At 41.0% G+C, this 14,396-nt stretch overlaps 2 protein-coding genes across 3 annotated transcripts in view; one reads left to right on the forward strand and one right to left on the reverse strand.

Moving 5' to 3' along the window:
- Window positions 1-14,396, reverse strand: part of wdfy1 (WD repeat and FYVE domain containing 1) — a 1,176,431-nt gene that overhangs the window by 152,077 nt on the left and 1,009,958 nt on the right. The gene's annotated exons all lie outside the window — the stretch shown is intronic.
- sst1.1 (somatostatin 1, tandem duplicate 1) lies at window positions 10,922-12,608 on the forward strand. The gene is made up of 2 exons (XM_007233518.4): window positions 10,922-11,200; window positions 12,016-12,608. Exons 1-2 carry the CDS (start codon window positions 11,063-11,065, stop codon window positions 12,217-12,219), a joined length of 342 nt encoding a protein of 113 aa, XP_007233580.1. The 5' UTR covers window positions 10,922-11,062; the 3' UTR covers window positions 12,220-12,608.

The following is a 14,396-nucleotide window of genomic DNA, read 5'->3' on the forward strand; positions in this document are numbered from 1 at the left end:
TGTAATAGCAGTGAAAGATGGCTCCAATAAGTATTGATAAAGAGGTCACCGTTTTCAGATTTTTATTTGATAAAATTTTGGAAAATCTTATCATTTTCAGTTCATTTCACAATTATGTGCTACATTGTGTTGGTCTATCACTTGTATAGTCTCAATAAAATATATGTAAGTTTGTGGATGTAAGGTGATGAAATGTAAAGTTCAAAGGGCATAAATACTTTTGCAAGCCGTGATCTACAGTTACAGTAGATAAAGAAATACCCTGCTTAATCTGCTGTATCCATATGCATATGTAGGGGAGTCAAATATCGAAACAACTCTGGCCCTTTTTCTTCTTTTATTGTTTAATGGGTGATGATCTGCCTGCCTCTGTTTTCTGTAATGAGTCTGCAAGTCTGAACAATCTGCACTTGAACTGGATCAGGTATCAGTTCTTTGTTTAATGAATGTACCAACTGTTTGTGTTTGTGCCACTTTTGTTGTTTAATCAGTCTTTTTGATAGTTTTGTTTTGGCCTCCCTTGCACTGACCCCTTATTACACCACATATTGAGAGTTTATATGAAAAACTACCAAACGCAAATTCCAATACCAATTCAGTGTTTGGAAACATCTCCAGGTCTTTCATCTCTGTAGTTCTAAGTAATAAAATAACAAAGGGAAGAGGCATATTATATCTAGGACACTATCCAGTTACTCATCAAGCCTGTGAAAGTGGAGTGACCATGAAAAAATAAAAGGCTGTAATTCTAAATCAGAAGATAATGCAAAAAATCCACTGTGTTGGTGGATTGTAATAAAGGGGATAGTTTACCAAAAGTATTTATCTGTCTGGAGACATATACTATATATGTAAATGCAGTTAAATGTAACAAGACTTAAAAAATATATAATATAATAATACTTGTTACATTGTGTTACATTGTGTCCAATAATATAACCTACTACATTTAGATAAGTATACATAATAATAATAAGATAATGCAGTGTGTGTGTGTGGGTGTGTGTGTGTGTGTGTGTGTGTGTGTGCGTGTGAGGAAGTAAATGCCAGTGAATGTTGAGGGAGTGGGGGACTGTATAGGGTAAAGGTGCTGTATCTGTGATGAGGCCAGACTGTGACAGATTAATTTTACACTGTGTGAATCAAATCACTGTGGTTATTACTCTGCCATCCCTCTCTCTGTTGCTCTTTCTCTAAAACTTTCTCTCTGTTGCTCGCTCTGCCCCGTCTCTGTTTCTTACCTCTTCTGCCTCTGTTTCTCTCTCTTTCTGACCCTGTCTCTGTTTCTCTCTCTCTTTCTGCCCCTGTCTCTGTTTCTCTCTCTCTCTCTTTCTGCCCCTGTTTCTGTTTCTCTCTCTCCCTTTCTCTCCCTGTATGTTTCTCTTTTTTTCTGTCCTGTCTCTGTTTCTCACTTTTACTGAATTATGGAAGTTGTAGTGAGGTCTGATAGTGGGTGCAGGTGAATTATGGGAGTTGTAGTGAGGTCTGATAGTGGGTGCAGGTGAATTATGGGAGTTGTAGTGAGGTCTGATAGTGACTGCAGGTGAATTATGGGAGTTGGAGTAAGGTCTGATAGTGGGTGCAGGTGAATTATGGGAGTTGTAGTGAGGTCTGATAGTGGGTACAGGTGAATTATGGGAGTTGTAGTGAGGTCTGATAGTGGGTGCAGGTGAATTATGGGAGTTGTAGTGAGGTCTGATAGTGACTGCAGGTGAATTATGGGAGTTGGAGTAAGGTCTGATAGTGGGTGCAGGTGAATTATGGGAGTTGTAGTGAGGTCTGATAGTGGGTGCAGGTGAATTATGAGAGTTAGACTGAGGTCTGATCATGGGTGCAGGTGAATTATGGGAATTGTAGTGAAGTCTAATAGTGGTTGCAGGTGAATTATGAGAGTTGTAGTGAGGTCTGATAGTGGGTGCAGGTGAATTATGGGAGTTGTAGTGAAGTCTAATAGGCGACGAGTCAGCATACAGAGAGGAGGTGCATCGGCTGACAGACTGGTGTACAGTCAACAACCTTCACCTGAATGTGGACAAGACAAAGGAAATGGTTGTTGACTTCAGGAGAGCACAACACACCCACTCTCCACTCAACATCGACGGGTCCTCTGTGGAGATTGTTAAGAGCACCAAGTTCCTTGGTGTCCACTTAGCAGATAACCTCACCTGGACCCTAAACACTCTACAGCCAAGAAGGACCAGCAGCATCTCTACTTCCTCCGGAAGCTGAGAAAGGCCCTTCTCCCTCCACCCATCCTCACACTCTTCTATAGAGGGACCGTTGAGAGCATCCTGAGCAACTGCATCACTGCCTGGTTTGGGACCTGCACCATCTCTGACCGCAAGACCCTCCAGCGTATTGTGAGGACAGCTGAGAGGATCATCGGCGTCTCTCTCCCCTCCATCACGGACATTTACACCACCCGCAGCATCCGCAAAGCAACCAGCATTGTGAATGACCCCACCCATCCTTCACACGAACTGTTCTCCCTCCTGCCTTCGGGAAGAAGGTACCGCAGCATCCGGTCCAGCACGACCAGATTCTGCAACAGCTTCTACCCCCAGGCCATCAGACTCCTCAACTGCAGAGACTGAACTGATTTCTTTTCTATTCTTTTCTGTACTGTCACTCTACCCCACTTACCCCAGAAAATGAAACCCTACTACCTCACTGGACTCTATTGCACACTACGTTATAGAGGTAATTACTACCTCACTGGTCTTTTTTGCACACTGCATAATTTGCACACTGTTTTGATATTTATTTTTCTTTGTCTGTATTGTGTTGTATTGTCTGTCTGCACTTTTTGTACTGTTGCACTTTTTGTTCTGTCTACACTGTGTTTATATGCACCATGGTCCCTGGAGGAACGTTGTTTCGTTTCACTGTGTACTCTGTATATAGCTGAAATGACAATAAAAAACACTTTGACTTTGACTTTGACTAGTGGTTGCAGGTGAATTATGAGACTTAGACTGAGGTCTGATAGTGGGTGCAGGTGAATTATGGGAGTTGTAGTGAGGTCTGATAGTGGGTGCAGGTGAATTATGAGAGTTGGAGTGAGGTCTGATAGTGGGTGTAGGTGAATTATGGGAGTTGGAGTGAGGTCTGATAGTGGTTGCAGGTGAATTATGAGACTTAGACTGAGGTCTGATAGTGGGTGCAGGTGAATTATGGGAGTTGTAGTGAGGTCTGATAGTGGCTGCAGGTGAATTATGGGAGTTGGAGTGTGGTCTGATAGTGGTTCAGGTGAATTATGGGAGTTGGAGTGAGGTCTGATAGTGGGTGCAGGTGAATTATGGGAGTTGGAGTGAGGTCTGATAGTGGGTGCAGGTGAATTATGGGAGTTGTAGTGAGGTCTGATAGTGGGTGCAGGTGAATTATGGGAGTTGGAGTGAGGTCTGATAGTGGGTGCAGGTGAATTATGGGAGTTGGAGTGAGGTCTGATAGTGGGTGCAGGTGAATTATGGAAGTTGTAGTAAGGGTCTGATAGTGGGTGCAGGTGAATTATGGGAGTTGGAGTGAGGTCTAATAGTGGGTTCAGGTGAATTATGGGAGTTGCAGTGAGGGTCTGATAGTGGGTGCAGGTGAATTATGGGAGTTGTAGTGAGGGTCTGATAGTGGGTGCAGGTGAATTATGAGAGTTGGAGTGAGGGTCTGATAGTTGGTGTAGGTGAATTATGGGAGTTGTAGTGAGGGTCTGATAGTGGCTGCAGGTGAATTATGGGAGTTGTAGTGAGGGGTGATAGTGGGTGCAGGTAAATTACGGGAGTTGTAGTGAGGTCTAATAGTGGGTGCAGATGAATTATGGGAGTTGGAGTGTGGTCTGATAGTGGGTGCAGATAAATTACGGGAGTTGTAGTGAGGTCTAATAGTGGGTGCAGATGAATTATAGGAGTTGGAGTGTGGTCTGATAGTGTGTGCAGGTGAATTATGGGAGTTGAAGTGAGGTGTGATAGTGGGTGCAGGTGAATTATGGGAGTTGGAGTGAGGTCTGATAGTGTGTGCAGGTGAATTATGGGAGTTGTAGTGAGGTCCGATAGTGGGTGCAGGTGAATTATGGGAGTTGTAGTGAGGTCTGATAGTGGGTGCAGGTGAATTATGGGAGTTGGAGTGAGGTCTGATAGTGGGTGCAGGTGAATTATGGGAGTTGGAGTGAGGTCTGATAGTGGGTGCAGGTGAATTATGGAAGTTGTAGTAAGGGTCTGATAGTGGGTGCAGGTGAATTATGGGAGTTGGAGTGAGGTCTGATAGTGGGTTCAGGTGAATTATGGGAGTTGCAGTGAGGGTCTGATAGTGGGTGCAGGTGAATTATGGGAGTTGTAGTGAGGGTCTGATAGTGGGTGCAGGTGAATTATGAGAGTTGGAGTGAGGGTCTGATAGTGGCTGCAGGTGAATTATGGGAGTTGTAGTGAGGGGTGATAGTGGCTGCAGGTAAATTACGGGAGTTGTAGTGAGGTCTAATAGTGGGTGCAGATGAATTATGGGAGTTGGAGTGTGGTCTGATAGTGGGTGCAGATAAATTACGGGAGTTGTAGTGAGGTCTAATAGTGGGTGCAGGTGAATTATGGGAGTTGAAGTGAGGTGTGATAGTGGGTGCAGGTGAATTATGGGAGTTGGAGTGAGGTCTGATAGTGTGTGCAGGTGAATTATGGGAGTTGTAGTGAGGTCTGATAGTGGGTGCAGGTGAATTATGGGAGTTGTAGTGAGGTCTGATAGTGGGTGCAGGTGAATTATGGGAGTTGGAGTGAGGTCTGATAGTGGGTGTAGGTGAATTATGGGAGTTGGAGTAAGTTTGATAGTGGGTGCAGGTGAATTATGGGAGTTGTAGTGAGGTCTGATAGTGGGTGCAGGTGAATTATGGGAGTTGTAGTGAGGTCTGATAGTGGGTGTAGGTGAATTATGGGAGTTGGAGTAAGTTTGATAGTGGGTGCAGGTGAATTATGGGAGTTGTAGTGAGGTCTGATAGTGGGTGTAGGTGAATTATGGGAGTTGGAGTGAGGTCTAATAGTGGGTTCAGGTGAATTATGGGAGTTGCAGTGAGGGTCTGATAGTGGGTGCAGGTGAATTATGGGAGTTGTAGTGAGGGTCTGATAGTGGGTGCAGGTGAATTATGAGAGTTGGAGTGAGGGTCTGATAGTGGCTGCAGGTGAATTATGGGAGTTGTAGTGAGGGGTGATAGTGGGTGCAGGTAAATTACGGGAGTTGTAGTGAGGTCTAATAGTGGGTGCAGATGAATTATGGGAGTTGGAGTGTGGTCTGATAGTGGGTGCAGATAAATTACGGGAGTTGTAGTGAGGTCTAATAGTGGGTGCAGGTGAATTATGGGAGTTGAAGTGAGGTGTGATAGTGGGTGCAGGTGAATTATGGGAGTTGGAGTGAGGTCTGATAGTGTGTGCAGGTGAATTATGGGAGTTGTAGTGAGGTCTGATAGTGGGTGCAGGTGAATTATGGGAGTTGTAGTGAGGTCTGATAGTGGGTGCAGGTGAATTATGGGAGTTGGAGTAAGTTTGATAGTGGGTGAAGGTGAATTATGGGAGTTGGAGTGAGGTCTGATAGTGGGTGTAGGTGAATTATGGGAGTTGGAGTAAGTTTGATAGTGGGTGCAGGTGAATTATGGGAGTTGTAGTGAGGTCTGATAGTGGGTGCAGGTGAATTATGGGAGTTGTAGTGAGGTCTGATAGTGGGTGTAGGTGAATTATGGGAGTTGGAGTGAGGGTATTTATACTATGTAAAATGAAAATAAGGTAAACAAATAAATACATTCTGTCCCTCCCTCTCTCTCTCTCTCTTTCTCTCGCACAAACACACACACACACACACACACACTCCATTTCTCTCTCTTTCAACCAGATGGTGATTATACAGCAATGAGTTGATCATCTATGGCTGACACCTGTTTTCAGTGTGTGTGTATGAGTGAGTACTGACAGCAGCTTGCTGACATTTTCTCACCACGCACACACACACGCACACACACACACACAAGAGGATTAATGATTGCTCTGTTACAGAGGTGATCTCACCTGACGTGTGTGTGTTTCAGAAAATGCCAGCAAGCTGCTGTCAGAACTCACACAGACACGAGCTAATGACCCATTCAATTATAGGCATGTGTTTTTATGTCTAATCATCCATCAAATGAATCTTTCTTACAGTGCCCTCCCTCCTGCCTGACTGATGGGATCCTCCCCCACACACACACACACACATGCACGCACACACCTTTCCAGTATCTCGTTTCATATTCGGAGGTGCTGGACCACCATCTTATTCAATGATGGCAATGTATTAGGTGTAATGCTATAGTGTAAGTGATGTTAATAACTAAAAAAAGCATCATTATATGCTTTATAAAATTAGCTTTAAAGACATATTAATGCTTGACAGACTGTAATAGATAGAGTAGCATCTTAATCAATGTATTTCATTTTGACAGAGCATTTTTTTTAACAGGCGTAATTTTTCTAGCAACTTAAAGACTAATCACTTGTGCTGTATACATCACCAAAGACACTCCTCAGCCAATCAGCTTTGTGCAGATTTGAGTCAGTGGACTCACACAGGGGAGGTAGGAAGCATGAATCAGAGGTCAAAGAATGAAGTAAGTAAGAGGAAGACTGATTCAGAGAGCATGCTCTAAAAAAACTAGCTCATATACCTCTATGTTATATTTTCCCACAGGCAGTTCTAAACCAACTTGCCTCTAATGTTCTGAGACCACAGGGCTTATTAAAAGCAGAAACATGAAACACCACTACTTAACAAAACACAAATCTGTTTAACAGACATGCCCACTCAAATGAGCTGAGGGCTCTCCAATGAGTATATTCACACGATTCCTTCTCTCAGTGATCGAGAGAAAGTGTGGGAGAAACATACGAGAGAGAAATAAAGAGATAATGAAGTGCTGAAGCTGATGAAGCTGTAAACGTATCAAATGTTTAGTTTAAACTGTTAAGACTGAAATTGATTTAACAAGAAAGTTTTTTAACATCAACATTTTTAAAGCATTCCAATTCATTTTTTTAAATGTAACCCTTGTTTTTGTCTCAAGTGAGAAAACATTTATTTGAAATATATGATATTTATAATTAATTCAGTTAAATATAAAAATAGATATAATTGAAATGTATTGACTGGTACTTGTAATGACTTTGATTTGACTTTTAGTTGTTTAAGACATAAACTGCTGATAGAACTACTAGGCTACTTCAGTATTTAGGACAGGGGGTGGCAATTAGGTTTGGCCACTGGCCATATAATTTTCAAGCCATTACATGGTGGGCCACAAAAAAAAATGAGATGTAGTACTACAGACTAGTAGCTCTTCATCCCAGAGGGTTTTTGAACCCAATTGCAGAACAGTTGATCTCAAATCAGGTAAACCCAAGAAGAAAGGAAAAAATAAATAAATAATCAAGCCATGGCCATGGACATGGCCAGGAATGAAAATAAAAGTTGTTTATTACAGTTCAAACAACCTCACAGGCCCGATGTTTTCCAATTGCTGAGCCCTGATTTAGGATATGGCATTAAATCATATAACAAGTTTAAAATAATGATGGTCTGGACCCTGTTTCTAACTGGACCTTACTGAATTATAATTAAATATCCCTGCCCTACAGTGAGACATGTACAGTGCTGCAATAATCATCTCAGATATGATCTGATCAGCACTTAGCTTTGGCTTAATTATAGCAATAATTGCTGGTAGCATATTTTGGCTGAAAATCAGCAGATAGCAATACATGTAGCTGATCGATTTTTCAGAAAGCTGATCTCTAGCAGGAAGGTTGTGTGGAACATTTCAGTCAATATTCAGTGAAGTCTGAGCTCTCACATGGTGATATCCCCCTGTTTCACTCCATGACATCAGCAAGCTTGAGTCGGAGTTTAGCCATTCCAGTCCATATTCAATCCCTGTTCTCATTAAATCAGGAGTTCATTTCAGCTCATCAAACAATCACACTGCAGTGCTGAATGAGTGTTATGGGGCTTTACTAAATGAGAGAGAGAAAGATAGAGCAGACAATCAGACAAAAAAGATTACATTTCTTTAATTCTCTTATCAATAGTTTTAATTAAAATATTTCAATCACTGTCAAACTGATCATAAGGGCTAATTAGGTATGTGTGAGTGTGTGGTGGTGGTTCAGGTGGGGGTTGGGGGGATGGGCTGTCTCAGTAAACTATAGACCTGGATTATAAAAATGATCTCTATCGTCCTATATGTAAATTTGACATATTAAACTGAAATTGCTTTCAAACAAAGAACAAAATAAAACTATATGGGAAAAAGTATAAACAGACCTTATAAAATCAAAGTTATTAAAAAGAGTTTATCCTGCTTTTCTTGGAGTAACTGTCTCTACTGTCCAGAGAAAGCTTTCTACTTAGAACACTGCTTTGAGGATTTGATTGCATTTAGTGACAAGATATTTAGAAAGGTCAGGATGTTGAATGAATACCACCTGACCTTATCCCCAACTCCAAAACTCATCCCAGTGAAAAGTGACCCGAGACCCCTGTTTTCAGAATTAATGTATTAGGGTTAGTAGGGATCGTCGTCCCAGCACACTGGTACCATTAAACACAATTTTACATGCAGAATTATTTAGTAAAAAGATGTAAAAAAAAAACAAAAAAAAACAGAACATGTTTTTTTATTAAGACAGCTTTGAACATTGTTTTCTCAGTCAGCTTTATTAGGTAGAGTCACCTGGGATGGCTTTCAGTTAACTTTCAAGAACTTTGAAAGTATCATCAAGTGCATCACAAAGACCATCAAAAACTTGATGATGAAATGGGCTCTCATCAGGACTGCCACAGGAAAGGCACAGCTAATGTTACCTCTGTTCCACAGGATAATTTCATCAGAGTTACCAGCCTCAGAAACTGCAAGTTAACAGCTTAACCCCAGATAAGAGCACCTAAATGCTTCACAGAGTATTTTGTTTTATTTAACACTTTAAGTTTGATACATGATTCCTTATGACTTCCGTGTTCATTAACATGCTATGTTTGTACCTGTAATGTATCATTAATAAAAAATTAATAATAAAAAATAAAAAATAAAAATAAAATCTTTGAATGAGAAGGTGAGTCCAAACTTTTGACAGGTACTGTAGTCTACAAGCTGATTGCATGATGGCAAACATTCAGATGAGTGTTATTCACCTGTGTTCGGATCAGTCTGCGTTAGTAGTTCTACACTTCTTGTCTCTGGCAGCAAGCTAAGAACTCCCCGGTACTGCCGCTCTGTCTCTCCGCAGGTTCTGTCAAAACCCATCACTCTAACAGCCATCAGCCCGTCATCCCGTCAGCTCCGCCGGCTCCTCCACAGACTGATCACTACTGGAGGAACAGCAGGCCGCGCGATTAGCCCCATTAGCATACCGAGCAAAAAATAGTGCTGCGCTCGTGCGCACACCCACAGCGCGTAACGCTGGTAAGTCGGGGTCGGTGTCACCGGGTCCGGGACTGCGTCCCTCGCGCAAACACCGTCATGCACTTCGGGGGACTTTTAACGAGTTCTGCTTAAGGAGACGGCACGCGTCCTGAGCGGCCATTAGCATCAGTTAGTAAATGCGCGCGGCCCGTTGCGTGCAATGTGTGTGTGCGCATGCATGCTCGTGGTAAGAAAGAAGGACCAGGCGAAAACAAGCCACACGCAGCGCGACCTGCACCATGCTTCCCGGAATGCTAAGGTTGGCTCGTGCATGTCCTCGTGTCAGTCAGTGCGCGTGCATTTGGGAACCACATGGAAACCGTTAGGTTATGTATAAATGCATCCATGTATCCATGATTTTGGAAGAACCCACTGAATTGTTAAATATTAAATGGTGTCTTTGTGCTGACTGGTTGCGTACAGTGAACATGTAAACCATCTGAATGAGATTAAGCCAATTATGTTGCTAAAACAGAGCTTTTTTTAATTCATGTCTTATTGTCACTCTATGGATTTAGGCTACCGATCTGCAATGTTGCCGGCCTCTATTTATTCTAAAAGAAAAACTAATCAATCTGATGTCTGAAAAAACACATGTGCACTGTGTGATGATACTTTATCCCAGATTTCTCTTAGTTCAGTAGTTGATGTTACTTCTCAAATAAGTATTACCATTATTTATTTGAAATGGTTTAATTATTTAGTTATATAATAATCGTCATTCTTTTTTTTAGAATGTTTTACAGACACAAAATACAAAAATGAATGTATATTACCAAAACAAACATAATATGAAATATGTTGGGTTCATACTGTCTGTAATAACAAATAATAACTGTCAAAGTAAATGTAAGAAACATATTAAGAAACAATATATTTATTATAGCAGCATCATGTGATTACTCAGTTCATGAAGTATAGCACCCCACCCCACACCTTACCCCACACACACATTTACACAAAAATAAGGGCGCTATAAATGGTAATACACATGGTGACGTCATTGAAGAAACAATTAACACTTTTAATTCCCATAAGAACCAAGAAAAGTGTAAAAGCGTGAAAAGACTTTCTAAAGTTCAATCACCCGATTCGAATGTTATCATTCCATTGAATGGACGTTATCACGTTTTAACAATTAATAAAATGCTTCTTACATTAATGAAAGGATTTTTTGTCACACATTTAGTTGTTAATGTTAAGCTCGTTCAACCATTACGTCAAGGGTTTCTAAATTTAAACATTTTAATGACTGAATTTATTAATTGCCACACGCACGCACGCACATAGTCTATATTCATTAGGCTATGAGGAAAAATGATTATCCACGTTAAAGTGATTCAGGTAGTGAGCGTGCGATCGTGCCCCGGATCGGCGCTGTGAACTTTGTCGCTTCTTCATCACTCACGCTCGCGCACGCAGGAAACCCCCCTCGCTTCATGACGTCAGACAGATCCTTTAAAAAGATGCCTTCCAAGGGTGGAGGGAGATCAGCGCCGACAGACAGAACGACCAGAGGAACAAGAAGACAAAGAAGAAGAAGAAGCAACCTAAACATAATTAGAATAAAAAACCTCTAGCCATTTCCCGGCCAAATCCACTGCTGGAAAGATGCTCTCCACGCGTGTCCAGTGCGCTCTCGCGCTCCTCTCCATCGCGCTCGCAGTCGGCAGCGTGTCCGGTGCACCATCCGACGCCAAACTGCGCCAGTTTCTTCAGAGATCGCTCATCGGATCTGCTGGAAAACAGGTAGGATAAAGAAACAGCAGAAAAGAAAGTTAGATGAAAGAGAAAAAGCAGAAAGAGAAAAGAGGAGAAAAGAGAGAAACACTTTTACAGGAAATAGATTTAAAGAAAAGATGTGTCAAAAAATGCGCGTTTCCCCATTTTTTCGCATTTGTTGCTTTAAAAGTTAAGCGCATTTACGCAGCGCGCGAAAACTTCAGCGCTGTCCAGGGTACTGAAATCTGCAGCGCGCTACAATGTACATTGAACATGGAAACAACACAATTTAGGACTGGGCGATATGACTATAACATCTTGATATGCTTAAGAGAAATGGCTATACACAATATAATGCACAATGTTAAAGTATCGTTTCAACACTTTGAGGTAAACAAACAAGTGTTTTATGAGACTGAGATTTACACAATCACAGGGTTAATTCAAGAATTAAAGTTGTAAAGGGTAAAGGGTTATGTTGTTTGAGATGGTTAAATTTAAGTGAAGTTGTCATGCTGCTTCTTTAATTTTGATCTTTTTATGACACAATTTGCTGGGGATTATACTCATGGACCTTCCTAATATTTTCTATATTTACATTTCGATATTTATTGACCAGCCCAACAGGACATGTAATTTTACAACTCTTACAAGTTGTAAAAAAAAATATTTTGTTGCTCGGACAGACTGTTCAATAGAAACGTAGTCCGTCATTCATTCATTTTTTGCCTTTAAATAGTCATCATTTTAAGACAGTATATGGTTTAAAACTGAATCCCTCCCTCTTATCTCCATTACACGGCTCGTTAACGGTATGTATGTGTTTGCATTCCTCCGCACAGGAGCTCGCCAGATACACGCTTGCCGAGCTGCTGTCGGAGCTCGCGCAGGCGGAGAACGAGGCGCTGGAGGACGACGTGCCCCGCGGCGCCGAGCAGGAGGACGTGCGCATGGAGCTGGAGCGCGCCGCCGGTCCCGTGCTCGCGCCCCGCGAGCGCAAAGCCGGATGCAAGAATTTCTTCTGGAAAACTTTCACGTCCTGCTAATCATCTCTAAGCACCAGTCAGTCCATCATCGCCACCATGCTCTGTTATCTCCTCCACATTCCTCATTTTTTCTTTTCTCTGTTTTTTTTTTTTATTATTTCTCATCTTTTAGTTTTTGAACGCCCGCGACCTTCACCACGATGTTCATTCAGTCTATAAAGTCATTAAAATCTCCAGAAAAAGATGTAAATACGCTGAAAATAAAAGATGATATCTTTGGTCATTTGACGATAGTTTTAACTGTTGGTTTTTAGTTGTGCGGAGAGGCACATGAGTCATTATGAAAGGATGTTTTTCTGAATGTATGCAAACTCTGCTCCCGAATGTGCTTTAGGCAGAAAAAACAACTATTTTTAATTGTTTGTTTGAATAAATATCTATGTTTCAGACCTCACGTGTCATGATGATTCCTCTCAGAGTCTAAAGTGTATTATAGGCAGACACCCAGCAAATATTGTGACAAAATTATGACACAATCTTGATGAATAATGAGACATGATTAGAAATTTGGAACGTTTACAAAAGGTTGAGCCAAACCAATGTTGAGCCAGCCTAACTGTAATAACATTATTGATTAAACAAACATAAAGGGTCTGTTTCCAGGACTAAACCATGTTATAGTTTATATCTTCCTTTTAATGGAAAACCTTCATACAAAATGTTGTGTTTGTCCAAGACTAGCCTTAATCCCTGTTATGGAAACTGGCCTTTAGAGTTTAATCTTTGGACAATATTGTAGCAATGGTCTATGAAAGTCAACAACGTTCTGACAACTTTGTTGGTTTGCTGGGTGGGTTTCGGTTGGTAGATACATAGTTTTTTAGGTAGAAAGCTTCATTTTCTAAAACATATGATGAGTTGTATTGTCAGATGGAACAATGGAACATGATTGGAAATGTGGAAAATTGTCAAAAGGCAGCCAACTCTGAGTCAGCTTAATGATGAAGATTTTGACAATGCTGTGCTAACATTTTGTCAAAAACAGGGCAGGGATTATGCCTATTCAATGGGAAATCTCTATTAAAAATGCTGTGTAGTCTAAAACTAGACATATTGCCTGTTCAGAAAACTGCTCAATATAGAGCACAATCTTTGGACAGTGTTGTAGTAATGCTGTAGAAAAGTCAACCATGTTCTGACAACTTTATTTGCTGAGTGGGAGAGAGAGAGAGAAAGAGAGAGAGCATTAAGGAGAATTAAATAGTTCTGGACTTTTAATAAGCCTCCTACACTAACGGCCTCTGTTAAGAAAGAATGCTCTCAAACAATTAAACCATGAGTGGATATGATGGCTTTTTAGGCTAAGTATGTGTGTGTGTGTGTGGGTGTGTGTTTGTGCTCCCTGTACAGACTTACAGTTCAGCACTAACAGACTGAATAAAATTTTAAATCAGCGGTTTATTAGCAGTAAAGTGTAAGATTCAGCAATACAGTACAATATATAATGAGGTTATAATATAAACCCAAATTATGAAGGTCAGTTGATCAATAAAATGTCTATTTCTAAACCACAAATAATGATACCAAAGTATCATTAAACTTAAAATATGATTCTTAAATGTTTACCGTCTGTGGTTGTTCTTCACATATACTTACATTCAAACACTTCTTATGCATAACATAGCTCCTCCATTCAGTCAAGTTCATTTGAACAAGTGTTTGAACATGAGACCATTTTGGATTTAAAATAAAGCAATGGACATCCTGAAGTGAAGAATTTCAGCATGTACCTAGTTCTAACTATACCAGAGTTAGTTGCACCCCAGCAATGTGACCAATTGACTAATTGAGAGACATTCTATGAGTGCCAATACTGCATGATAATGGCACTTTATCCAAAACTCCAACAATAACACAGCAGTAGCGTTGAAATATTTGCTACACTACTAAGTGCTTGAATTATTACCTTCCATTTAAATGATAACATTCTCATAAAACCTTTTTGGGATGGGGACAGTTTATGCCTTGTCACGTTCTAGTCCTGTTCTGTGTCTCTTCGGACTGTCTCTGTGTTTTCCTGCCCTCCTCTTTGTTTATTTTCATTTCCCCGCATGTGGCCTGTGTTCCTCCCTATCTCCGACTTAAGTGTTTTCACCTGTTTTCATTTGTAGTTCCGTCCCCTTGTTACCTGTCCCCAGGTGTTTCCTGTTTTCGTTGTCAGTCAGGTTGCTATTTCT

This window comes from Astyanax mexicanus, chromosome 18 (assembly GCF_023375975.1).
Source record: "Astyanax mexicanus isolate ESR-SI-001 chromosome 18, AstMex3_surface, whole genome shotgun sequence".
Lineage (NCBI taxonomy): Eukaryota > Metazoa > Chordata > Actinopteri > Characiformes > Acestrorhamphidae > Astyanax > Astyanax mexicanus.